This window comes from Bombus affinis, chromosome 6, assembly GCF_024516045.1.
Source record: "Bombus affinis isolate iyBomAffi1 chromosome 6, iyBomAffi1.2, whole genome shotgun sequence".
NCBI classification, from domain to species: domain Eukaryota; kingdom Metazoa; phylum Arthropoda; class Insecta; order Hymenoptera; family Apidae; genus Bombus; species Bombus affinis.
In genome coordinates this window covers 13,694,206-13,721,415 of record NC_066349.1, presented here as the reverse complement: position 1 = coordinate 13,721,415, position 27,210 = coordinate 13,694,206, and the positions used below count along the sequence as shown (strand labels likewise).

At 35.1% G+C, this 27,210-nt stretch overlaps 1 protein-coding gene across 6 annotated transcripts in view; it reads right to left on the bottom strand.

The window, feature by feature from the left end:
- The window catches only part of LOC126917452 (collagen alpha-1(XVIII) chain), a 343,182-nt gene extending 318,310 nt beyond the window's left edge, over positions 1 to 24,872 (bottom strand). For 3 of the 6 annotated variants that reach the window (XM_050724316.1, XM_050724318.1, XM_050724319.1), the window contains exons 1-3: positions 24,624 to 24,872; positions 23,777 to 24,544; positions 2,776 to 2,846 (exon numbers count right to left, since the gene is read on the bottom strand). In XM_050724316.1, the coding sequence (XP_050580273.1) occupies positions 2,776 to 2,846; positions 23,777 to 23,787 (82 nt within the window). In that variant the 5' untranslated portion in view covers positions 23,788 to 24,544; positions 24,624 to 24,872. The remainder of the gene's footprint in view (positions 1 to 2,775; positions 2,847 to 23,776; positions 24,545 to 24,623) is intronic. The other 3 variants (XM_050724320.1, XM_050724317.1, XM_050724321.1) reach the window with 1 other exon arrangement.
- Positions 24,873 to 27,210: the final 2,338 nt, after the last annotated feature.

The window sequence follows — 27,210 nt, the reverse complement described above, 5'->3', positions numbered from 1 at the left end:
AACTATCTTTTATTATAAAAGAATATATACATTTACGTTGATCAATATTTTAAAATATCAGTACTGTCATTAAAAAAAAGAATTTTTCAATTTAATTGGCGTAATCTTTTGCTATTATCCCTTACGTTTCAATTTAGCTTAAAAGATAAATTAATATCATTCATTCTAACAATAGTATTTCTATTCTATTACTGTAATTTATGATATTTTCAATTAAGTCTATATTTCTTTATTAAATCCCTAAATTTTATCAGAAGTTCCACAATAATTGTAAAAAATTAGTCGTTATAATTAAATATTCTCAATTATCGTTTTAAAACAGTAGGGAAGGAAAATGAAATTAAATGGCAATTGGGTCTGACCAATGACGCGTCGTTAAATATTGACGAGGCAGTGATGCAAAAAGTAACCGTTCACCATGGAAGGTGGAAGAAGAGAGGCGGATACAAATGAGGCTATGGGGATGAGAGTTATCTCGCATCCTGCGGGAGCTATTCGTCCCTTTTCACCCCGCTCTCCTATACTATAACACCACCGACACAGCCGACCTAGCCTCTTTGCATCCGCCCCTGATAAGAGAACCGGAAACTCACCGAGCGGCTGAGTCTTTCGAGCTTCCGGATAACGCGATGCTTCTTGCGTTCGTGGATTATCGACTTCGGATTGTCTTCGAGACAGATCCTTAGAATTGTGTCTATGCATCGCCGCAAAATCGCTTGGGAAATTAAAGTATGAATGCGAATCGTTCATAATCTTAAATTATCGTTGAAATGATTTTGAGCATTTCGATCGTTTTCTTGTTACAGATAACGTGTTACGTATTCAAATTTTATAATTAGCTACTTGGAAATTTAATAAATGTTAACGATAAGTTAAAAAACTAAATTTATTTTGGTTAAGAAAAAATACGGTATTTCAACCATAAACTATTTTCAGAATATTTCCTCAAACGTTAATATAACATGTAGGTTTCTTTAATTATTTAAAAAACTTCTTAAAAATCTACTGAAAGTTCATATATATATATATATATATATATATATATATACATATATATTATACTATATATTTTTTTATTTATTTATTTATTGTTGAAGAAATACTCGTATAATAATCCGATATTTTCACTTTTAGTAAAAAGATATCTAAAACATGGAATGATATCGATTTAAGTGGAAACATCACCGTAATACGTCCTTTTTTACAAACTCCCTTCAATATCTTGAAGAAAGGAATATTTGTTTCGTTTTTAATACATTCGTCGATACAGTGACAGTATACGAAAAATGAAAGAATCGATAAATTATTTCTTAACGATTCAACTGTGATTCCTCGATTTTATAACGACTGATCAGAATAATATGGAATGCCGGAAACGAAATGAAGGTCTGTATAAAAACGATTTGCCGGAATGAAATATCTGCTGAATCTGAGACGCGACTCTTCGGGTTATGAAATTCTTAAAGGAGGAAATAAAGATATGCTGATGATCATAAAACCATTTCAAGATATTAGGACTTTGTAATCACGATTCAAGCAAGATTTTTATTAAATCCTTCTTCGGGAATCTCCATTCTTCTTCGAAACTTGCTTCGCATTACTGCTAATATTTTACCTCACTTCATGAAAAATGGAAAATTGCTCGGAAATATGAAATAGTTTCGTGAAAATTTACAACACCATAAAATTGTTACAATCCTGTATTTATCATACTTTCCCTTAATAGAATTGCTATTGCAAATTGTTCTTAATTCACATTATACTGCAACGTTAAAAAGTGAGAATTATTTAAAGAAAATTCATGTATAATATAGGATAAAAGAATATTATTTTGTTATTATCGTCTTAAACAGATAATTTGAAATAATCGAATTTGTCGTTGTTACTTTTGCAATATAAGGGTAACTTAAGAATCCAAAAATAAAGATCCTAACTTCATGTTACATCAACTTCAACGAGATGGTCCATTGAGAATGGCTGGACGATTCGTTTTTACGAGTGACCGACCTCACTTAAGTAAGAAAGAAGTCCGCGGGTTCGGAAAGAATCACTGCACTTTCCACATTCGACGGAAGAAATTCGAGCTATAACTGAATTCAAAAGAGCTATCAGTACGACAAACAAACTGTTTATACTTTACATACATTTGAAAAAGTTTTGGTATCAACATGAAATACAGTGTAAATAAAACAAACTACTTCAAGTTGATAGAACAATCCTTTTTAACTTTGTCCTTTCCATTAAAATTCCTCTTACTTCTCTATATTTGTATTAACTGACCCTTAAATATTTATTTCAAGAAACAGCTTGATCTTAAAATTAAAGTTGCAATCGCTAACAATTCCTAATGAATATAATTTCCTAATAGGTATTATCAATCGATAAAAACAAGAAGCTACTGCAGTAAAAAAGAAAAGGATATGAATATTAAAACAACACAGACGAAAAGTGACTTACTGAAAAATGTAAAGCGATTGAAAGAGAAACCGACGAAATTTCGTTTAGCTTGTTGCGGACGGTTCGCGAATAGCTTTGTGACGAAGCATTGCTCACGTAAAACGAATAACGTTGGAAGTTCGCGAGAAAGATTGGTAAAAAACCCGCTGAATATTCTTGAGAAGTCCTCGACGAGTGAAGAGCCCTCCTGAGAATTTTGTACCACGGATCGTCATAGTAGACGACGTCTGGAAGGGCAGAGAGGGACAAATGGTCCTCGAATCTCTGAATCACCAACCCCCGAGTCGGCCCATTATCGTTGAATGAACTGACACTTACCTTTTTTCTCGTTGAAAAAGTCCGCGTTGACGCGCGTCACACAGAACAGGACGAATATCAACCACTGCAATCTGAAATTAAATGTTTCGATGTTACTTTATTTCGTATTTGAAATGATTAATTAAAAATGTAATCGATATCGATATAGTGTGATAAACAAATTTTCTTCCGATTTATATGTTTATGCTCTTCTTTCTTAAATTATACGAATGTTATAATGAATGTTATAATGTTACTGTATGCTGGATAATTATTGTATAACGCAGTAATGTTTATTCCAGGATAAAATAAAATTCCAGTGATATTTATCTGGGAGCTGTAAGAACAATACAGATAAATGAAAAATAAGTAAATCTAATTGTTTTCTAGGCTGAAAAGTAACTAATGCGAAGTCCGTTTTAAACTCTTCTGATTACAATTAAAATTAAAGACGAAGATGTTAACGAAGGAATACTGATAGCAACTTGACCAATTCCATCTACTTACAGAGAAAGTTAAATTAATATGCACGACATTTACTAAGATTAGATGAAATAAAGTTATACTTTCTTTCGATACAGAAACACAAAATAACTAAAAAGATCCAACTTTCCTAATAATTCTTTTCAACTACTCTTTCTTGTTAAAGTTCTTCTACGTTCTACGTATACATAACTCTCTTTGACATAAGAATAATATATTACTTTATTCCTAAGCTACTCTATATCTATACTATCTTTAAAAAATGGCAAACACAAAATTCCCTTTTCCCCTGAAATACCATTTCTAGATACGCGAAAAATTTCTTGACAGTCCTGTTACGATACTCTTCGTATCATTTCAATATTCCGAGTATCGATCATTACTCGGTTTTGCTGTATTTAGATACAACAATTGCCCACATAGAGCTAAATGCACGGATAAAAACAGATGCAGAGATATCGTGAAATGAAAAACCGAAACGATAGCGATTAAAACGGGGCTAAATGGGGGCTGTAACGATTGCATAGGAAGAGATACGCGATCTCGGGAAAGAAAGGCGGGAGATTAGCGCAAAAACGATTCGAAACGTTAGCGTTGTTCCAGAGTAAAACAATAAAGTCCGTCTCTTGAGACTGAAAGCGGGGGCGGATGATACTGACGCCGGAAAATTGGGTTCGCTGAAACGTGTTTCGTTAATGCGATCTCTTACGGAAAAAGCAAGTCTTCAAAAGGTGTTGAAAATCTGCTCCGTGAAAATGGCTACTGTATACAACGAACTTATTCAGCGTAAGTACCCCTTGTAAAAAGGAAATCCACCTTTTATGAAATGTTCTACATATCTTGACGGCTCTTTTAAGATAAATAAGTGTTGCGTTAAAATTGTGTACACGAGGGTTGTTCTTTCTTACTACGTATGTTACAACAGCGTTAAGGGCGTGGCAATATTTTACTGACACGTGGAAATATAAAAGGTATAACTGTGAGATAAAACGGGACAAAGATAATAACAATCGTGTTAAACTAAATAACGTAACAACAATTTACAAAATGTAGTTCCAAATTTTCGATGCCAAAAGAGAAGAAAATCTCAGAGATAAGAAAGCAAAGTCTCAAAGGGTATGAAAAAGGTCTCCGAAGCTTAGATCGAAAAATCAGCATCTTTCGAGGTAGAAGATTCCACAGATAAAAGACTAGCAAAAGTGGAACAAAATCAAAGATGAAGGACACGAAACTGCTTAAAAACTTAGGTTTAATAATGACTGACTCGAGAAATGAAAATATTGAAATTTTTTATCATTAATTACTTGTTATTAAAATCTAACTATTGTTCTATTTTATATTGTAATAAATTTAGTACGAATCTAAGCTCTCCATGGAATGTATAACTCTTTTTTTAGCAAATCCCCCAGCAATCATTTCCTAAACCAAATGGACGTTAAAATTTATTACGAACTCTTTTATGGTACGAGCAAGCGAAGAGATTTTTCTTGTCAGCAGAAAAATCTACGCATATCCATAGAAATACATAAAAGTGGCGGATAAAACGATCGTAACATCGAATGACGCGACGTCTATGTATGCCACTGTAGGTACGACTGTATGCGCGTCAACCTACAGACGATTTCTCACGTGTCGAGGTTAGTGTAACACGAGGAATTCGTTGCAAGAGTGTGGACACGTATTTGCATCAGGCGGCGAAAGGCGATTGCGGGCGTTTGGCAGCAACCGTCGATCATGAATCACGATCGAGAACTATAGCCTTGCGTAACGCTTGCAACCGTCCCACGTATACGGCCGTGCCCGCGGATTTCGATTTCCGTTTGTCAAGGTCGTTGCACTTTGATGCTATAACGGAATTCGATTGAGATAAACGAATTTGAAAAAGCTTAAGTAAGTTATCAAACTCATTGGTTTATGACGACATTTAAACGGTCGACGAGGAATAATGAAAAATATAAAATATTCAAAGTTCTTGCACTCCGTTGTTATAGCTTTAAAATAGAATTCGGATAAAATACAATATCAAATATGAATATCTTACAGAAATAATTAAAAGAAATAAGAATGTTAAGTTTTTAACATGAGTCTATGGAAAATTGTTTTCAATATTGAAAATTATATTATGCTTCAACAGTTGTCTCAGATATTTTTTCTTTTCTTCCTAAACGATGCAGAAAATGTGTTTCGGAACATTTACTGAAATGCACATGCATACGCTTTAATAGGATAATGGGATAGCTCTTTTAAATTCACGCAATGGCCATTCGCAATGGGTGGAATGAAAATGAAAAAAGAATATTGCTAACATCGAGCAAATTCTTCGCGAAGGATAAGGGAAAACAGTTACACACTTCAAGGCAGAAAAAAGTAACATTCCAATTTAATAACGCAATAGAGTAATCTAAAAATGATAACTAACATAGAGAGATCTCTAAGAAATATACTTTTATGTCGAATTAATAAGATATTTCGTACTTCTAAAATCTGTATGAAAAATTTGAACGAATAAGGAAAGTCGCTCGTTCCTCACTGTACTTATTCGTATAATAAAATTTATTCAACGTATAATAGAATGTATGACTCGTAACGTTGCCATTCGATCCACAGTACCTACTCTGTTAAAGGCATATTGAACACGAATGAAAGAATGAGCTTTTTATATCCAACATTTACTTTATATTGACCGTACAAATCGAGATTTCATTGGCAGAACTGCATATATGATATTTTGTAAACATATATGTGATTAACGATAAATGTGACTTGCTCGATAAGTGGAAAAAATGTCTTGTTTTGCGTGTACAAAGTGAAAGAATAAATGAAAAAACAACATTTCTTCTTCAAAATGACTATAATGTATTGAAGCAGACGATACAACAAGATGAAGAAAATTCAATTTTCATTAAATCATAATTTACGTCCCGATATAATTAACAAAGAAATATTTAATTTCGATTTAATGAACAATATTATTCAAATAATGGAATAATGAACGGTGACTCAAAGTTGTTTATTATAGCAATAAAAAGAAATCAAGACAATTTTGTCGCTGATGATGCAACATAAAACTCGTAATTAAGATAAAAGAAGAAAATTAATGAAACCAGTTAGAGAGAGATGAAGAATTTTTATCTTTAAAAGCTCATAAATTATCCGTATTAAAAGATAGTTAGTTGTCGTCGATTAAGATCTTCACCTTTATTTTTATCATAACAGGCCGGCTACTTTGAGAGATTCGTCTTTTTAAACGGATGACATCATCAAGCAAGAAATTTCTTAGGGAAAAGGCAAATAAATCTCAATCCAACGGAAACGCACCATAAAGAGAGAAAAGGAAAAATGCCGCAACGATAACAGTTGTAATTTGTAATAACGAATAAGAAATAACGAAATCACAAAGCAGAAATATGTAAGTATATGTCTGCGTAACTTCTGCAAGGAAAAATGTCCAGTCCGTATTTTATTACTCAACTCTTATTTCAATTTGATGTCCTTTGGCGGTCTTTTTAAAATCGTAATAAATAACACTTGAAAATAAATGAACGACACATTTTGCCTTTAATTAATGCATTGAAAAAAAATATAATTATCATTTTCCCCATCGCAGTAGTATCCACCGTCTAATTAAACATATTTGATCCAACAAAGGATTACAAAAATAGTAGACAATTCAATTATCTTTGAATCACCCTAAAGAAACACTCATTTAATAGCAATTTCACGAACATATTAAATCAAGCAATTACTCAACATCTCGCAGAATGTTAGCAGAAAGATTGCAAAAATTCCATGAAGCGATTTAAATTTCTCAATTTGGTCGCGAGGCGGTAAAGCTGTCTCGCGGGGGCGAGGTTAACATCTAGAAATGAAAATATGGACGCTACCATCGTTCGCTGTAATGTCGAGGAATGACGACACTCCATTAACCTAGTGGCCCAAGGAACGATATAAAGCGGAATTAAAAGAACGGGGAAAGCCTCAATGAGATCCAGAGACACGTGTAGCGGGTGGAATAATTAAGCGTGGAACTCGAGTGGCGACGTCGTCGACGACAACGACGACGCCCAAGTGGTGCTCGTTAATGAACCGATGCACCAGAGACGGTTGAAGAGCCGACAAAATTCTGGGGAAACTTCGGCAAACAAAGGATCCGTACCTTCCATTCTTTGGAGTGACAACGCCGGATAACCAATTTCACATTTACAATCTGATCTCACAGGAAGGAAACGTCGTTTGGCTCTCATTCAGATGTTTCAGGAAATTATGCGGTTAATTACTGCCTTCTCTCGAGGTCTTCTTTATCGCGCTATTATAAATACTTTAATATCTTTAACAGGTTAAGATCAAATTTTTGATACCTCTCTATACGACTCTTTTTATTTTTTGAAATTTAAAAGTAATATTCTTCGCAAATTAGTAATTTCTGCGAAATGTATATGTACCAGCATTAAATACATATACATCTGCAATTTTGTTGTAACAATTACCAATATCATTAACAATCGTCATCGTAGTGCCAATAAAATTTCTCAAGACGATTCGTACAATACAAATAATATATTCATAGAAAGCTTTTGTAAGTATTCGAATACTTTCGTGAGCTATTGCAATGTCTAACACGACCTTCCATTGATAAGAACAATCTTATCTTATTTCTTATCACCTATGTAAAGCAAGAAATCAAGCACCCTTGAGAGAAGAAATCCAACGCATCTTCTCGCATAGTCATTATAAAGTAATACCGCGAAAATTTATCCGAATCATAACACTCTAGAGATACTGTGCTATCTACAGAATGCTCGTATATTTTTTTCGACGTTCTCCCCATTAACTTCGCCTTGTACTCCGTCGAATTTCCCTCGACGCTTTAATTAACAGCGTCGTATATCATTGCGCGTACGCGGAAGGGAACGATGCTGGTTTGTATTTCATCGAGCTTTTGCGATCGATGACACATGGTCCGGCGAATCTCGAGGAGCCATGACTAGATGACGAATGGCGAAAAATAAAGAAGTTAATTTATTCCTGTCCCGAAAACCGAAAGTAAGATCACAAATCTCTCGTGGTTATAGTGGCAAAGGGAAACCGAAGAAGAGATTTGTACACTTAATGAAAACATTTTTATTTTTGGCTTCCAACACGGTCCAAGAATTCGCGCAGACTTTCGATATGTTTACGAGCCTTCCTGGAATGTTTGACACATGCGTGAGAAACATATGAAGTAGTAAGGCGACAAAAGAAGAGCTTCTTGGATGTATGTATACTACAGAGATTGTGAAATTGATTTTTTTTCACTTTGTAATAGTTAGATTAAGAAGAGAATTTAATGTGTTAACGTACGATTTCATTTGCAATTTTTTCTCACTCAATTTATCGAAATCTGTTTTTTAACAGTGTGGTTGTAAAATAGAATTCCAAGTATTTGTTTAATAATATTCTTGTCGCCATTTCTTCCTCCATCTAGATTTTACAATGTCATAAAGTTTCAAAAAATATTTATAGTAAACAAGTATTTCTTTGAATAAGAGTGGAGGACTACGAAAATTTAGATTATTATTACAATGTAAATACGAAGGTGGAAAATTTAGGAAGAATAACTCTCACAAGATACCTTTTAATCTATCAAAGAGACGAAGCAACAAAATTGAATAGCTTATAGCTCATAAATTCAAAATTATTAGCAGTATCTTGTCTCTTCCCTTTTATTGCATTCTTACGACTTAATCTTCCACTTCATGTAGTACATAGAAATGTAATCGATGTACCTACAACCTGTCTACCGCTGTAATATCGTACAAGCAATACCGACGTTATAGAGTCAACAAACCGATAACGCTGCTTTATGGTGATGATATTACTATCGGATAGATCAACTGTCTATACAGAACGAATTTATTATAATTAGAGTCGACAGAGCTGCAGGTGTCCGATAAAACCATTCGGCGCTTCACGAAACTACGATTCCCCATTTGAATTGCGAATCATCTACAAAACTGACAGCTACAGATTCGAACTGAGAGTTAGTAAAAATGAAAATTACAATATTTTCTATTTTGATTGTAAAATGCAAGAAAAACATAGACGCAAGTGGGAAACACAAAAGACACATTCACGTAATATTTTACTTAAAAGACATTTTGCCCGTGACATGAAACTTTTGTATAAAAATGAATGTTTGTGTTTTTCTGTATTAATACAGGAACTTAAGCTCGTTATCACACAGAAATTATATTTTACTTTCGATTACGATAAAAACCAACCTCTATCCAAGGAGCTATAGCAACAAAACTACGTCTTTCCTATCCAATCGTTACTCGCAATCTAAAACTTCTCAGTCGATATTTAATCTCGACCAAAATGTAATAATTCTCATTCAATCGCAATTCCTGAGCAAAACCTAAAGGGTCTAATTCAATCTCAAACTTTAATCGAGCCTTAAAAATTCTCATTAAGACCCTGTTGCCGGCCAAACCCTAAAAATTTAACATAAAACGAAATGTGTTCAAAGCATTACGTGGACAAAGGAAAATCGCAATTTCGTTGAATTCAGCGTTAGGAAGCGGAACTTTAATCTCGGTCTCGTAAGAGGCGATAATTCAACCATGGTCGTGGCTGAACAACGTCCTCCAGTCCCTTAAGCCATCTCTGGCACGTCGCTATCTATAAACCGACGTTTAGGACCACGTGCCTCTGGCGATACGCGGTCAAGATGATCCTGACGCTTGCCTGAACGTCGCTCGTAAAGATTCACGACAGAAATGGTTCGTGTCCGTATTGACGAACGAACGAAGCGATGAGCAACGTGCAGATCCGCTCGTAAAGAACGTTCAACCGTGTCGACTAACGCGATATAAATCATAAAATCGCGTTAGGCGAAAATACATCGCGATAATGCTTCAAAAGGAATATGCGATGCGCCGTTTATAGTCGCTAAATAAACGGGAATTTATTTGACTTAAAATCTCAGCCCTCTTCACTTCGTGCGCAATAGCTTTATGCTACGGACAAAACGCTTTATGTCTGTTTAATTCCAAAGCTATTACGAACAAAGGGGACTGAGCTTAGGAAAGGATAGTTTGATGAGGAGTAATTACAAATGGTTGTGCAACTCGATTTTGTAGGTCTGTTCCAAATTTTGTGTATATAGCTGTTAGGTGAAATTGTGCGAGTCATCTATGATTTTATTCGAAAGAGAATTATATCGAAATTAAAGGAGGAAATTGTAGACAATAGGTGAACAGGAGTTCTTTATGTATTTTATAATAATAATACATAGGTATACGATAAACAAAATACGTGCTGCAGTTAATTTACTTATAGAAGGTGATATAGAAAATATTGTACTTATGATGAAGAATAATATAAATACTATATTTTTAAAAAATAATACGGAGAAGAGATTATTCATAATCTCCAACATAAGAGGTGTTTTTCAATTCTTGTTCTCAAAACTTCGATGTATAATTAAATTTTTCATTAAGTTTTGCATAAATATATTGGAAAAACGGATACAAAGTTTCTTCTATATCGATGTTAAATTTTAAAAGGAATACTTAATGTGTCTTCTACACTTTGACAATCTTATCTTTAAAGCACAAAATTTTTAATGTTTCAAGGAAATGGTAATATATAACAGAATATATAAAAGAGATGTAGCTTTAGCTAGAGATAGAGCCTTTAGCTAATTTCTTTCAAAATAAATCTGTTGGAAGTTCCATGGTATAGAGAATGCAATTATAGCAAGACGTGCAGTAACTTACGGTAACTTAATCTTCCATGACTGATAGGAAATATGCATACCTGGTCAAACTTCAGCTGACAACGTTAAGTTGCTCAATTCAAATAGCGCAACTATCATCTATTTAACTTGTTAAAGTAACTTTCCTAAACTAGCTTTCAGTCAGTGATAAGCGTTTATACAAGATTCCATAGAGAACACGTTATGTTTTTATAAGCAAAGAAACCCGATGCATAAAACGTAAAAATACTTCTACCGCATTGCATCGTTTAACGGAATCGATTAATTTTTCAACTGTGCCAACTATCTCCTCGCTGTCATTTTCACACATACATAGATTATCCAAGCGTTTCTTAAAAATCCATTTTATCGTGTTTTATGCTAGTATTTTATACTATTTTATACTTCGTTGTAGAATCTTTCATCTCTAATGTTATAATTAAACCCCATTTCTTTGAAGGTAAATAGATATCCGAATATTTTCGTATATCTCCTGGTATTTTCCTCTTTGCACGATGTTACAAAAGGTTCGATTCTTCGGTAAATTATCTCCGTTCTATTAAGTTGTTAAGTCCACACGAAACAAAGATTAAAATAACTCGGCATTTAAACGTGGGCTGAACATTTCAGTATAAGTCTTCGCGAGACACGCGACACAGACGCTTTTAATCGCCGTTGGTTTACACGCGCGTGTCTTTTCATGCATCTCCACTCATTAACCCTGTCCAGGAGCACATGGTGTAATTCACACATAAAAAGGAAAAGGAACATCGACAGAGTTCATCGATCGGAGCTTGTTGCTCCGGCTTGAAACCCCAAACGACAACGTCCTACAACGTTCAAGGGAAAACTGCCAACTATTCCGCCCGAGAATTTTCATCTCGTTTTTCTTTCTTTAGATCGGACCGTGTCAGACAACCTGCCCGGTTACGCCAGTATTACATCCTAAGATTAGCCACGGTGCACACTTGGGAAATGCCATTCAGGATTTACGAGGAATTACGCAATGGCAGTCCCTTTTCTTGTTTTTTGGAAGAATGGGATGAACAAATAGAAAAATAGACATCAAGGTATATCATCAGACTGCGGATGCACTTGTGAGAAATTTAAAGATCCAAATATGCATAGAATGCATATATGTATATAAAAATATGTAAAATATTCAAAGTACAATACTCGTAATATTTTGCGGATGGAACATTTTTCCGCTTGGATTCTATTTTTAGTGTAATTATTATTTTCGTGAACACAAAGACATCTATTTTCTCTCTCTCTCTCTCTCTCTCTCTCTCTCTCTCTCTCTGTCTTTCTTTTTTAGTTTTAACTAAAATGAGTTTTGGGAGGGTTTTATAAATATCGAAAGATCTTTTTTATAGAATTGGTAGAACGTTTAAGGGGTGAAATAGTTTTTGAATTGGAATAGTTCTCGCGTAATTACTGCAGAAGCATTTGATATAAAATTATTCATTCACATTCCTTGAATGAAAATTACACACCGAACGTGAAATTTTAGTAAAATGAAAGTTTCATTTCACATGGTTCTTCGTTAAGCCCTTTGCTTTACATCAAGTCCTTTACATCAATAGGAAAGTAAAGGTAGTTCATATTTAATTGGAGAATTTTTAATCTGAATTTTTAAAGAATCCTTCTATATTTGATTCTCTTACATTGTTCATATTTATTTGTATAAAAAGAACTTTATCTTTGCGTACGATTTATCCACAAACTTAATGAAGACAAAATGTAAAGACAAAATTAAAATTTTTTCTTTATGTGAAATTTCCTTATTTTATTATATCTGTTTCTCATTTTAAGTAACCTAGATATTCGTAAAGATTTTCAAGAAACAGCAAAAACTAAACCATACCATTAGATTCGATTGCTTTAATTTATTACACTTCGTAAAATCCGTGTCCTAATATTATTATATCAGTTACAGCTCAGAAGCAGGTTCTATACTTTTTATATAAAAACAGAGAAGTATTATTTTGTAATTTTTAAGCAAGCAAGAGTGTCCACTACCGAAGACGAAATAAATTCAACTCGTAAAGTTTCAAGAATCGTATCATTTTATGACTATGCGTAGCAAGAATGCAATTTATATTCGTGTCTTACGGCTTCTACTGTCTCATTTTAACAAATAATGCAAATTGCCCAAGATACCAGTAACTTCTTACTGCAATCGACTTCTTTATTACTTTCCGGATACATATTCCTTTGATGTTTGTCTTTTTCAGTAAGCTGAATCTATCTCTAGAAATCGATGAATAAATTCAACTTAATATATTTTTTAATCGTTGTATCAATGTAATAAAAGATGTATGACAATATGAAATATCTACTTAAAGACCAGAAGTTGCTGTAACACTGGCTGAACTGTAACTAGAATGTCGTGAAACGATATTTTCTTATTAGATGGGTATACAGTCTTATTATAATGCTATAAAAGAAAATGGAACTCAGCAAGGTAACAAGAAAATGGAAGGAAAATCCTAATATGCCAAAGTACTTGAATCTCATGGTAATTACTTTCTTTAACCACTTTAAAATTTTACGAGATCCATGAAATCAACTAGAAGAAGATTTTTCTATGTGGAAATGAACGATCTAAAAATATATTAGTTGTCACTTAAATTTAATAAAATATCGATAAACTATAGAGAAAAGTAGGTATAGTTTATATGTATATAAACTACAAAGTAGATATAGTATAATAAACTACACAAAGATCTCAAGATGAGACTCACTAAAATTATTGCATTTCCAATTAATAAGAGCAGACACATTGATTTATAAAAGTATATTTTTCTTTGTATTTACTATTAGATTGATACTCATGACTATATTCATTAAATTAAAGATGGCATACCGGAGAAAGCATTTCTATTTGTTCAACGCCACAACTAATATTACATATTAAACGAAACAGCCGTTCCTTCTCACAGTCATTTCCATTTTAACGGAGTTTTAATTAAATTCCATATTAATTGAGCCGTTACAATGCATTATCGTTTTACCCACCAGAGGAACACCATGCGGAATGCCGTGATAAAAATTGCGAGAATATTTATTTACGAAATATAAAAACGTTGATACATGCAATCTAAACAAAATTCAACGCGACTTTTGTTCTTAATAAATTAATATCCTTCGATACGAAAAATGTTTACTGCATGGTAAAACAGATGGCAATTCCATGAGATAAAAAGAAACTTGATGTTAATCACCGGTTCACCTCGCCCGTACAATTCGAAATAAATGCCGCGTTAGCAGTTTCATTTGTGGCCACACCGGCATGCTTGTGCATTATTGCGACGCGAACTACATCGTATTCCACGATTGCATGCTTTGAACTTAATTTATCATGGCATGCGAGGCAGTTGCACGTTTCTCCGAGCGGACAACTAAGAGTTACTTTTATTTTGTTCGTTTGTATCATTGAGATTTATAAGATAGGATAAAATCGCACCTATCGATGGATTAACGACGATCGCGATTCAATTTTAGGAAAGGCACGATTATTCTGGTTGGATGAAAAAGGGGATATTTTGTTTTATTCTTGAAACTTATTAAAAAGTAGTAAATGGAAAGATGATTGATTATACGTATTTATACACTTCGAAGTAGATGTTCACAAAAAAGTAATGACAGAATCGAAGAATTAAAAGTAGTATCATAAATATATTAGAATACTGTTTATCAAGAATTTCGGTTACTATTATTAATATATTTTTGTCTTAATTATGTTAGTCGCCGATTCTTTTTTTAGGAATGAAATACGATAAAAGTGTAAAAAAGATGATGATCAGAGTAACCGACTAAATTTATAGCGTCGAAGGAAATGACGAAAAACTTATAGCCATTAAATGGTGGATCATAAATATGAAACGATGAAGATAGTATTCTTGACAGAAAGTTGTCCACTAGAAACTAGGTTAAAACTTTCGTGCACCATATTTGTGGACACTGAATTCTCCTTTTATATGGCAGTAAAACTTCTAAACATGAGATCTAGCACACCTTTAACTTCCTGGTACCTTGAACCTCTGGTGAAATTGAAACTATAACGTGGAATTATGTATGGTATTATCACGATATGCTTCGCAACGAAGAAAATATGATAAATAAAAGAAACAAAAGGGAAAGTCATTGAATTCGTACGATGAGTTGAAATAGGTTGCTTTCTAAACATATAAATAATTTATTTTATTTTATTTTTTCTTATTAGTATTTATTTAATCGTTATATTCAATAATTTAGAAATTAATTCATACTGTTGTTTGAATCAAAATCATACGTAAATGATTGTCTTCATTGGAACATAATCGAACAACACAACATTTTCCTAAATGATAGTAAAATTATGGGTTTAATTCTGAAGCTATTTCTATCTTTGATTATTGAAAATCCCATAGATTAGGTTTCATCAGTACGTCGGTTCAAACTTTCCTTTAATACGTTAGCATAAGCTCTTGTTTGATTCAATTACCTAAGCATTACGGCTTGAACGTAATTTAGTATAATTAGATATTAAATATATCGATGAAAATAAAATTAATTTCCCGATAACGTTCAGAAGAAATTTTACAAATATTTTTACTGTGTTTCTTATTACTCCATTTTTTGGATAATTTACTATCTTAATAATATACAAATATACGTTGACATTATAATAGAATATTAATAAATCAGTGATTCATTTTAATCTAATTCGATATCTAAGGTAAAAGGGTAATGTCCGGAATTTAATTGGAATAAAAGTTTTAATTTCGACAGGAGGATGCCAGATAGGTTCAATTTTAACATGAAGACTGAGGAATTTGCAGGGCAGAGTAATTGGAAATTCGCGTAGGCAGATCTGAAAGTGCGTCCTACCGATGAATATTGGAAAAGCGGCGTCTATCCTCCTTAATTGATCGCGTAGATATAAAGACTTCGTAAAGAGAAAAAACAAAATTGTAGATTTTAGAAATTAGAGAACAACCATTTAATGATTAAATAACGCGTGTAATCTTTTCCAAGCTAAAAATATATGTAATTGTAAAGTTTCTACATTTCCAAATATGAAACATTAACGATATTCAATATTATCGATTGGCAAAGATAAAAGACAATAAACTAACATCAAAGAACACAGCATACATTTATAAACTAAACGTAAATATGTCGTGGAAAATAAATGTACCTACGAAAAAAGACAATTTTTAACATATATTACTTACCTACATTATATTACACTATCTCATTTGAATAATTTCTCCATAAATCAATAGCAATTACTTTACGATTGCTTTTTAACCATTAGCTTTTAAAGTAACATTGAATCATTAGAAATTCATCGAGAACAGGAAGCGTATCACGAATAAGGATTACACGTCGTCTGTGATAAATCCGACTCATTTGGAGCCGCGGTTAAAATCTGCACTATTTCCAGCTATCCCCTGAAAGGCCGTAAATTGGAGAGTTAACTTTCGTACGCCTTCGAAATGTATTCGCGAGAAAAATGTTGTTAGAGTGGCATGGAAGCGATTGGACGCTAGAAAAAGGCAATTCAACGCGGAACGCAGATATACACGCCCGTCTATTTTCCACAATTTACAGCGCCAGTGTCAACTTATATTTCCTCCAGCGAAACTCAAGAAATTACTTAATACAAGCACGAACAATCGCGTATTTTTGCTGTAGTCTCAACTTCCTCGGCGATCAATTAGCCTCGTGAAGAAAAATTGTGTTCTTACACACGACTAATTAAACCGAGTAATTTCTATCCGAATAGTTTCTAAGCATTCAACGACGAATTACAAAACAATATCGAGAAATACTAAGTAATGTACAATGTGTATTAATGCCGAACTGATCAATTCCAGGTTTTATCAATTTCCTAATTTCATTGCGTAAGTATACGGTCGCTTTTCGATTCTCAAGAAACAAATGATTTACTTCCATAGTTCATCGCAAGAAGATGACATAAATACTAATAAATTCTAAAATAGATTTTAAAAAACGTTTTAACACTTTTCAATGTATGGAATTGCTCGATATATCTTATGAACGTCTCATATATCCTATCATAGAAGTCTCTAATTACGGAACGACTTGATTAGCAGGTCAACTCTTTGAAAATATAACACAATAACGAAGAATTTAGAATACAGTTAATTTTTAAGAATTTTGTATTTCTCGTATCAGATACAAAAAATACATATATCTAACTTTCCATAAACGATAAATATTAATAATTGTGTTACGTATGATTCACGATGGTACATTGTCAAACGTTTAAGTCAGCAATTAATGTCCCAAACTTTCAAATAACCAATCCGTCATCGCGTCTTACGAATTTTTCGATCCAAGTTCTATCCGCCTATTATGCATTCACTTTCTTTAATTCCTCCATTAATTTCATTCATAGTCGCCACGCCCGCACGCCCGTAGCATTCATTATTCATGAAATTCTTCCGAATCCAATCGTAAAATTCTACTAACGGGTCTGCGCTCGCGTTGAAATTTCGTTTGTCAAAGCGAAGGAGACGTCCTTGCTCGTTCGTGTCCCACCTCCGCGTCACATTTATTCGCCGTTTCTGAATCTGACGTTTATTCGCCGCCCTTTCGTTCTTCTTCCCGCCAGTGAAACGCGTTACGAGTAATTCCCTCTCCTCTTCACGCGAATCGAATCGAACAAACGAACGTTCGCGGACGAGGAAAGGATTTCGCCGCGCAATCTTCCAGCGAGAATGAACGAACGTTTGAAATACGCGATGGTCGTGAAACGACCAACGACGAGGTAAAGAGCGAATGGTAAGTTTGAATACGACGATCGAACGTTTTCTCTAACAGAAGCGGACAGGCTCGATGATATTTCTGCGTGTTGCAATTTCAGTTGCGTCAGGGTGCGTTTAATTGCATGCTGAGTGCTGCAGTGTATCTTTCATGTTAACGAGTTATTGTGAAAATACGAGGTGGATGCTATTCGATCAAAGATTAGAATAGAACGGTCGATTGTTGTAACATAGAATTTCACGGCGAGTTTCTTCTTGATGATAGATTTCAGTATAGATGAATGTAATTTGCCTAATGATATAGTAGTTTGCTTGAAAACATACAGTTAGTCAGAGAAACGTTCGTATTATCTCAATTATTGAATTCGATGATTTGTTTAAATCTCCATTTACGTTATAACGAATTGCTCTTTTTCAGCAAACGAGATATCAATCGACAGCTTAGTTATTGCGCTATATATTGCTAAATGTTACCGACTGTATACTGTTAAAGGATATTAATCATTTGAGTTCAACAATCGCAAGGATTTATGTTTCACTTTGTGAATCTCCCAGGTAAGATTTCGCGTACAGGCGGAGAGATCAAAAATTTAAACGCACCGTGAATAAAGTTACGTAAAAATCAGAACAGTTAAGGTGGAACATCATTCTAGGGCTCAACACACGTGACTGTTTGGAATAGCGTTAACTGACGAACAAAGCCATTATCGCGTTTACCCGCTACATCTAATATTAGCCCATCCATCGGCGGATCTCGATGAATCCAGAATTTGTCTGTTTTCATTTTCGAATTTAATATTCGATATGCAGAGGCGCGCGTGTATCGGGAATGGTAACGTTCACCGAATCGTTTTCAAAACTCTCTCCGCCCTTAACCCGTTGCGCAAAATAGACAGAGCCATGAATAAGTCGGTATTTTCAATTTTCTAGAAACCTTGGCCGGTACATTATGGGAGCAGACGACACCGGCTGAACTTTCGAATAGTTTTCGCTCGAGAAAACGCTACAAAAGTTCCTCGCGACTCGTCGTATGGAAATAAATTATTCTTTCCCTTTCAGAAACCTTTGCCAGCAGCAGCGCGAATACGCCGTTCTCTTTATCAATTTTACAGTGAATTACACCGACAGAACCGTTCTTTCGAACTGTAATTGCTGCCGCGAATACGAGGGAAACGAACGCTTTTTCGAATTCGCCTTTCCAATGACTAACTTAACAACTCTGACTTTTCCCCTGTATCATTCGATCTTTCGTGCAAGGAATTGAAATATCCAATGAAGTGGTTCTTTGGCAAATTAGATCGAAGTTATGTGATAATTTTATTGATACGTATTAAGAACTGGGATAATGACTTGCTTTCAGAAGAAGAAAATAAGCTGAATAAATTTAGCATAGCAGGAAATCAAATATGATCGTTGGTACGTGTATACGAACTTGTTACCGATAAATCAAAACCAAGTATTATATTTCGTCATCGTGATTGATTATGACAGAAGATATGTCTCCTCTCGGACAAAAGTATTCAATGTTCGGTAATGATAAATTCATAAAATTGTTAGTAACGAATAATACACGATATTGAGTATGTTTAAACGAAACTGTCAAAGTTTCTCAAACTCCTCCACGCGTCAAATTCGTATTTTCATTTGATGGCAAGAAAGATATTAAAAACGTAGGAAAAGAATTATCCCAAAATTACTGTGCCTTAGAAGAGTCTAACCTGCAAACGCGAAATGAAAAATATTCAGAAATTTATAGGAAAAAGATAAAAGTTTAAAATGCTACCCTTAAACTCTCCCCTAAATTCCTTCCAACAAGGATCGTTACAATCGCGATCCTGTAGCTGATCCTTTACAATTGGAACACAAATTCGCGATAATCTGCGCGCAAAAAAAGCATTAAAAAATAGTCGTTTCTATTCTGGGAAAGCGAGAGCGCACCGGGTCCGGGACAAACGATGGGAACGATCCTACGAATTCACGACGAGAGAGGAATCCTCCGCGGGGGCTGAAAATGAATCAGCCATTTGCTGGCGCGCAAGAAAGAACAGTGGTCGCGACACGTTCGTAGATTTTATCTACGACTGGATGTAGAACAACGCGCAACACGGTAGTCCGCGTCGCGCTTACGAGCTCCCAGTTAAAGCTGCCGCGGCACACGTGCGCCGAATGCGAACGCACTCGTAAATACACTCCGCGTGGATTAACACGCGGCCATCACGTGCCACGTGTGTTTCACCCCTCTCTCATCCCCTCGCAATTTCATCTCTCTCTTCGTTATATTCACCCTTTTTCCATCTCACTTTTCCCACTTGCCTCTGTTTCACCTTCTATTCTTCTGTCTCTTCCTTCTGCCTCTCTTTCTCGTTTGCATTCGATGCGCTAGTAGGGTGGCCAGAGAGAGAATTCCAAAAAGAGCAACGACAGTGAGTTATGTCGTCGAACCGAAAAACACGGCAAGTGCGAATGCCACCTCGACCCTCTTCGGCCAGCGGGATTAATACCGTATCGCGTAATGCACCTACGAACCAAGGCTTGACGCGTTATTTTTCGTTTATTGCACCTCCTTCTTTTCTTTCTCTCTCTCTCTCTCTTTATAATACTTTTTGTTGGCAAGATATACGCGTGAACGCATCGCGATATGCTCGTGACACCGCATAATGCAAATCCAACCGCTCGTACGATTCCTGATGCATGATCGTGTTCTTCGTAGTGTCTGAGTAGAGAATTCGGCAGGCTTCGATACATCGATCGTGTTCTCTTCCATTTGAAATGTTTAATGAGAAAGTTCGTAGAGTGAAGGTTTGTGTAAGCCCATTTAAGAGAAGTTGTATGAGTCAGTATGAGTTCCCTTCCTTATAATTCAGTGATCAATTTTGTAGCAACGACGAGGATACCAGCGATAAATCGTCAACAGTATTCTACTTGAAAAGATTACATTAAGAAATTCGTATTTCCTCGATTCTTCGATGAAAACATCTCGTATTTTCTGGATGTTGTGAAATATATCTTGCTTTCGAGATTTTATATATCATTGTATCTCTGCATATATTTTGTCATGTTCGAAGCATTGAAATTACCTACTACGTTACAAAATGATTTCAATTTCTGTAAATATACTAATTGTTCGCAAAAATTACAACCACCTACTCATAGTATCTTTGAATATATTTTACGAAGCGTCTTTTATAAAACTGTACAACACCGAGTACAAACTGCTTATCATATCATGTTATACTATAGCCTGCGATAAAGTACATAGTTTCAAAATGTGACTGAGATAATTCAAAGAATTCATACTACACTACTGAACAATTGCTGGAATAATGCAACATTTCGATGAACTTTTATCGTAATCTATATCTTCTACGTGATATATTTTACAACGAGGTCAGCCAGATTTAAACCGATACGAATAAATAATGCATCGAACACTACTAAATACTATTTTTTCACGTTCCTATTAATAAGAGATCTCTTTTAAGAAGACGAAGAATACTAAATAAATGTCACGAATGGAGTACACAAATATCATGGTCTCAGAATAAAAATGCGCCTTTGATTCACTTTTATTTTATCCATTGATCCATTCACAGAAACCTATCGGATTAAGGCTCAACTTCTAAATAAATTATGATACTATAAATTATTCATACACGTTATATGATTAATTATTCTCTTCATACCATTTCGCAGAATAACTTTCCTACGGCAATCTTCCCTGGTGAAAATATTCCGAATAGGAGAAATCAATCGAATTCAATATTCATATATGGAAATACATATGAATAAACTTTGATTTCTGTGTCTAGATATTAAAGAAGATATGCATCGCTACTTAATGCAAATATTTTGTAAATCGATCCTTATGGCATTGTGATAACAGTTCTTTCTTTTATTAATTTCATAATATTTACGAATACCTATAAATAAATTAAAATTATATATACGAGATGCATGGCTAAGAAATTATCGAAAAGAAACGTAAAATGGAAACCAAATGTTTCTTTTCCAATTTTACTTCAAATATAATAAAATAGACGCGTGGAAAATTTAATGGTTCTTTAAGGAAATATCTTTCCTCTTTTACAAATCGCGCACTCGCGTGTGACTGCGCTTAAATGACTGTTAAATGAATATAAAGGACTTAAGGAAACGCAAAGCGCAGGTACTTGATGGGATCGAGACTGGCTCGTTCCTGGAAACGTACCAGCCCGATTATTATAGACGACTGAATTTCCGTTGGGACGATACGTGAACGTATAGAGATTTTAGACGAAGAATGGGTGTTCCAGAAGCAGATCCGGTTATCCAGAAGTGCGACTGAATATGTAATACCTGGCATAGTCGACAAAAGAAAAATAGAAGAATATTTCTTCATTTCTATACTTGTAATACGTTCGTGAATTCAAACGAAGGAAATGAAATACGTGTTAGCTTTCCTGCAGAAGATCAAATTCACATAAAACTAAATCCGACATCTAAACATTTTAAATACGTATTTTAATTATTAATCGAGAGACGAAGAGCGGAATCATTATTATTGGATCTTCAAATTTGTTATTTAAATATTTAGATTTCGTTATGAATAAAATTTCAATGTGCCATGAACATATCATTTTCATATTACTAGTTAGAGAGAAAAATTCACGATGTTTTAAATTTGCTTATTTATAGTACAATGAATATTTATCATGCTATTTATATAAATATTACTCGCGTACCTTAATTATACCTCGATGCAAATATTACTTAAAATTCTACCAACATTCAACCAAATTCTTAATCGTAAACGTATTTCTCAATTTTCTTGACTTATCGATCACCACGATATTAATTTATTCCTCCAAACCGTACTCGAAACAACCTTACTCTGCCTTCTCACAATTTAAACGCGAACGCTCGTAGGAATTATAAATTGTACAGCGGTAACAGCCGCGTACACGTGAATCCAGTCACATAAACATCGATCAACTCCCGTTCATCGAGCAAAAACGAGTAAAAGAATAGTTTCGAGCGTACAGTGTTCCAAACATCCGCAAGACGACACGACTCGAGAATTACGAAGCGACAACGCAATCAATGACACGCGACAGCAAGAGCAAACACAACCGGTAGAACGTAAAGCGATTTCGAGGTCAACGACCAGAACGAAGAAAGCCTTTCCTTCGTTCCATTCATGGCGGCGCGTAAATAAAGGCCGAATTACGTCTGTGAACCCGATTTTCCAACGAACGAACGACTGTCGATTTATCACCGGCCAAGACCTCGTTACCATCGTGTTCCACGTCCCATGATTCCTTCGGTTGTTACGACTGCACCACGGGAAACTACCCTACGTTCACGGTTTCTCGAGTTGTAACGACTGTACAGGCAGAAACCACTCTGCGACGACAAGCGTCCTCGCGTTTACGAGGGTTGAAAACTTGTGGAAGTGAGAAACCGCGAAATCAGCCAAGTGGCATTCCTATCCTTCTTTCTAGCAAATCCTACCTGTGGCTCGTTCGTTCTCGTTCAAACCCCTAATCCGTCTCTTTGATTCGTTACAATGATCATATCTTTAGAATGGAATCGTATTTCCTATTTATTTTTTATACCTATTTATTTCTTATTTCCTGCTTATTTTTATTTTCTATTTATTTACTGTGAGCAAATGTGAAGATTTCCAGAAGGCAGAATTGCAAGTCTATAAATCCTTGTAAATCCTTTTAAATTGTCTGTGATGTGTTTAGCAACATTCCCTCAAAATTGAAAAAAATAAGAATACAGAACATGCTCTATTGTGTTAAACTACATTAATTAATTATATTTATAGAGCAATAAATAGATCGCGGATGTTTATGGATTTATGAAAGAATTAATTGTGCAGAATATATAGAATGCACATACTATCCAAAAATATACAAAATATCAAAAATTATATCAACTCACCATTACAGCAAATCCCTATTTAGATTTCACTAAACTATAAAAGGACAAATTTAGATGAACATCCGCAATCTGCTAATAACACGTAAACACTCACCTAGGCCGCATGTTGAGTCATTCCATCTGACTTGACAGGTGGTTAATCTTGCCCTTGATGAATCTCTCCCCCGAAACCGTTTCTGTCCGTCTTCTATTTCACCCGCTAAACTTCCGACCGCTTGAAGGTGACTCTGCTACCACTCTTAAAAGTTCACTCCGCGACACTGAATCGTCTAAACTTTCTCTCTCTCTCTCTCTCTCTCTCGCTCTCTCTCTCTCTCTCTCTAGTACCAATCAAATCGTTCGATCGAAGAAAGCAGAAGTTGAAGTTCAATGTAACGCGGTCGGAGTACACTCGATTTCAGCTCGATAGCAGCAACTGTAAGGGACCGACGGTGGCGCCAATTTCCAAGGTCGGGCCGAAGAGCAAGGTCAACGTACTTCCGGGTCGGATCGGCACCAAGGATCTCCCTCTGATCACTATAGTTACCGCACGCTGTCGTATCGAACGATTTTCCTCGCTTTCACTAACAATCTGTAAGAACAAGATCCTCGTAGGTACCAATCGTGTTCTACCACTCGCTATGTCGCAACCGCTGACAGCCCAATCGACTCCACGGTCCACCACTCACTGACAACAGTCCCTTCGTGACACTTGCCGCTTCCTTCTCGATTTTTCTCCCTCCTAACCTCCTCCTACTCCGCGGCTGCCGGCACAACGTCGTACTAGACGTCGTCACGCTGATCTAGTCTCTCTTCTGCTCTCTCTGCCTCTCCTATTGCTACATACACACTCTCGCTCCTCTTTTTCCAACTGTTTCCGCTCCTGTCTCAACAGATCACCAATAATAGCTTTAGCCTTAAGTGCAACAATTCTTCGTCATAGTTAATTTAAACCTACTAACCCTTCTTTCTTGGTTCGCGAATCAAATGTTGAGAAGAGAGAACTCGATGGTCGTGCGATGGGGGTTGAAACGACGATCGGTCGTCAAGGTGTATGGGTCACGGTTCCAAGAGGCCCAGCGAGCTCCACGCTGTTCTGCGTGGCTTTAAGTCGACGACGAAGCTACCAACCGGTGGCGGCTGATTCAAATTCGCTCCCCACGTGGCGGCGACGGCGTCGTCCTTGCGACTGCCACCGGCACGACGCCCGGCGCCGGGCAATGCGTCGCCATCTTGCGGCCGCCGGCTAAATCCGTTTTAGTGAACCCGCCACCGCGACGAAATTGCACCAGACATTTTCATGCTTCCTCCTTTTTCTCCTTTTTTTCTTCTTTTTTTCTCTGATCGTTTCTCTCGTCTCCTTTCCTCTTCGTGTTTCTGCTCCACCGGTTTTCCCGGCTACCGGGGACCTGCAAGGAATCCGGAGGTTTCAGAGCGATAGCGAATCGATGGTATCGATGCTGGGTCCTAGCGTTTGTGTGTATGTATACTCGTTTCGTGAGTTTCGCATGGGAACTGTGTATGTTAATTATAAGGAGAATTAATGTGATACCCAGGTTGATGATAATTTTTATTGTAACGAGTTTCGGTAAATTAGGTTTATTATCGTCTGGAATGTCTCGGTCAGAATTTTTTTCCTAATTGAATTGTTATGGAAATTGTTTGCATAATCGGATTGATATTATTAGCAAATCTTGTAAGTCTTATAAATCCTATAGCGGTAAAAAGTTTGTTATATAAATCTCATAAATAATGCAGTTTTCATAAGATAATTGATTGTACTACTTGAGATATTTGACGAAGATTAGTACATATATTTATGAAACAGATATACAATACAAATATTCCTTTCGCTTAAAAAAGTAAAAAAGAACGATTTCTCTAGCTGCGCAAAATTGAAGGACAAAAGTGTTTCTCATTAGAGTAATGGCATTGAATATGTATCAGCGGCACTTAATGATCCATAATACATGTACGAGCATCTTATACCGAATTAAGTACAATAGCTCTGACAATCGTAACGCGTGCATTAATAACAGTTGAGTCATCTGATTCGTAACAAAATAGGGATATTAAAGAGAAGATGTGACACCCACAGCGACTCAAAAGACTTAAGAGTAAAAATGAAATAAGAAAGAAGCCATATACAATACAGTAGATATGTTAAAAAATATTTTATCCTATCCTCTTTTCTTTTATATTTTTTCAATTTCTTCACTTCACTTCAATCGCATTTTTTTGAAAAATTAAAATACGTTATTTCTTAATTTAAACGTTTAAATTATTGAATTAAGACGAAAAAGCGTATTCGTAATGGTACAAAGTGCAGACGTGGGTCAGTATAGACAAAACAATCAAAGGAAGGAAAACAAGCGATAACAAACTAATTTCTATGTTGTTTCCATGTAAGAGCCGTAATCGAATCATAACAATAAAATCATTGGCGCCGTATAAATAACATTGGCCTGCTCTTTGCGCCACTTCAATCACTTTGCCTCGCATGTGAGTACGATCTGTCTGACATGTGTCAGAGTAGAAGCCAGTGATTACAATTCACAGAAGCTGACAATTGAGAGAACATTGTTCTACATTTTTACGCATCGATAACACCGTAATATACTTAGAAGTGCCTTAATATTAATTATTCTAATACAATTCTACACTACGAAAATCTTAACCTTTTCGATATTAAGCAACACTGTACTTTAAAAATTATTACACAACGAAACAATAAACGTATTTTTTTTACCAAATTAGTAACAAAATAGAATTCAAGAAGATCAGTTAATTAATGATAATAATAATAAATATATATACACATACAATTATTAAAATTATCGATTACAATTTATTTTATTTAATAATAATATTAATATTTAAATAATATTTAAATATTTTATAAAAGCAACTTTTTATCGATATATGAAAAATGTTTGCCCATCAAAGGAACAAATGTATTCAAACACTTTCCCTATACAATGTTTTGCGAATAAAATAAAAACGACTATCGTGACGAGTCAATTACCATAAAAACTATATTTGGATTCATTGATGAATCAAGCTTTCTATTCAACTTCAATGTTTTAATACACGATAACGATTTACTAAATATTAATGAAAACGCGATATGAATTATCGCTACATTGAAAAATTGGTCGTTCGTTGAATAATCTGAAAAGAAGAAACAGACGTCTAAAAACGGACGTGACGTACTCGAGTCGATAGAGAAACAAGTCTCTTCTCCTCCGGCGATCGTGCTGCTAACGCTACTGTAATCGGAATTCTATAACGGGAGTTCATCATTCGCCCTCCCAACTTGATCTTCTGCCTTTACGTCCACAAGACCATTCATTCTTGTAGCCGAAAGATAAACCTCAGTGATCGAGTTATATTAGCGTGACTCACGATGATTCCTTCCTGTGTAAACGTTGTTGATGTAACATGGCGATCGACAGCTGCTCCATCCTTGTAATTATTTTTAAATATGTTGCCATAAACGTCAGAGATTATGGATAGACTTCGCGTCAGTTTCTGGAAGAATTGTAACAG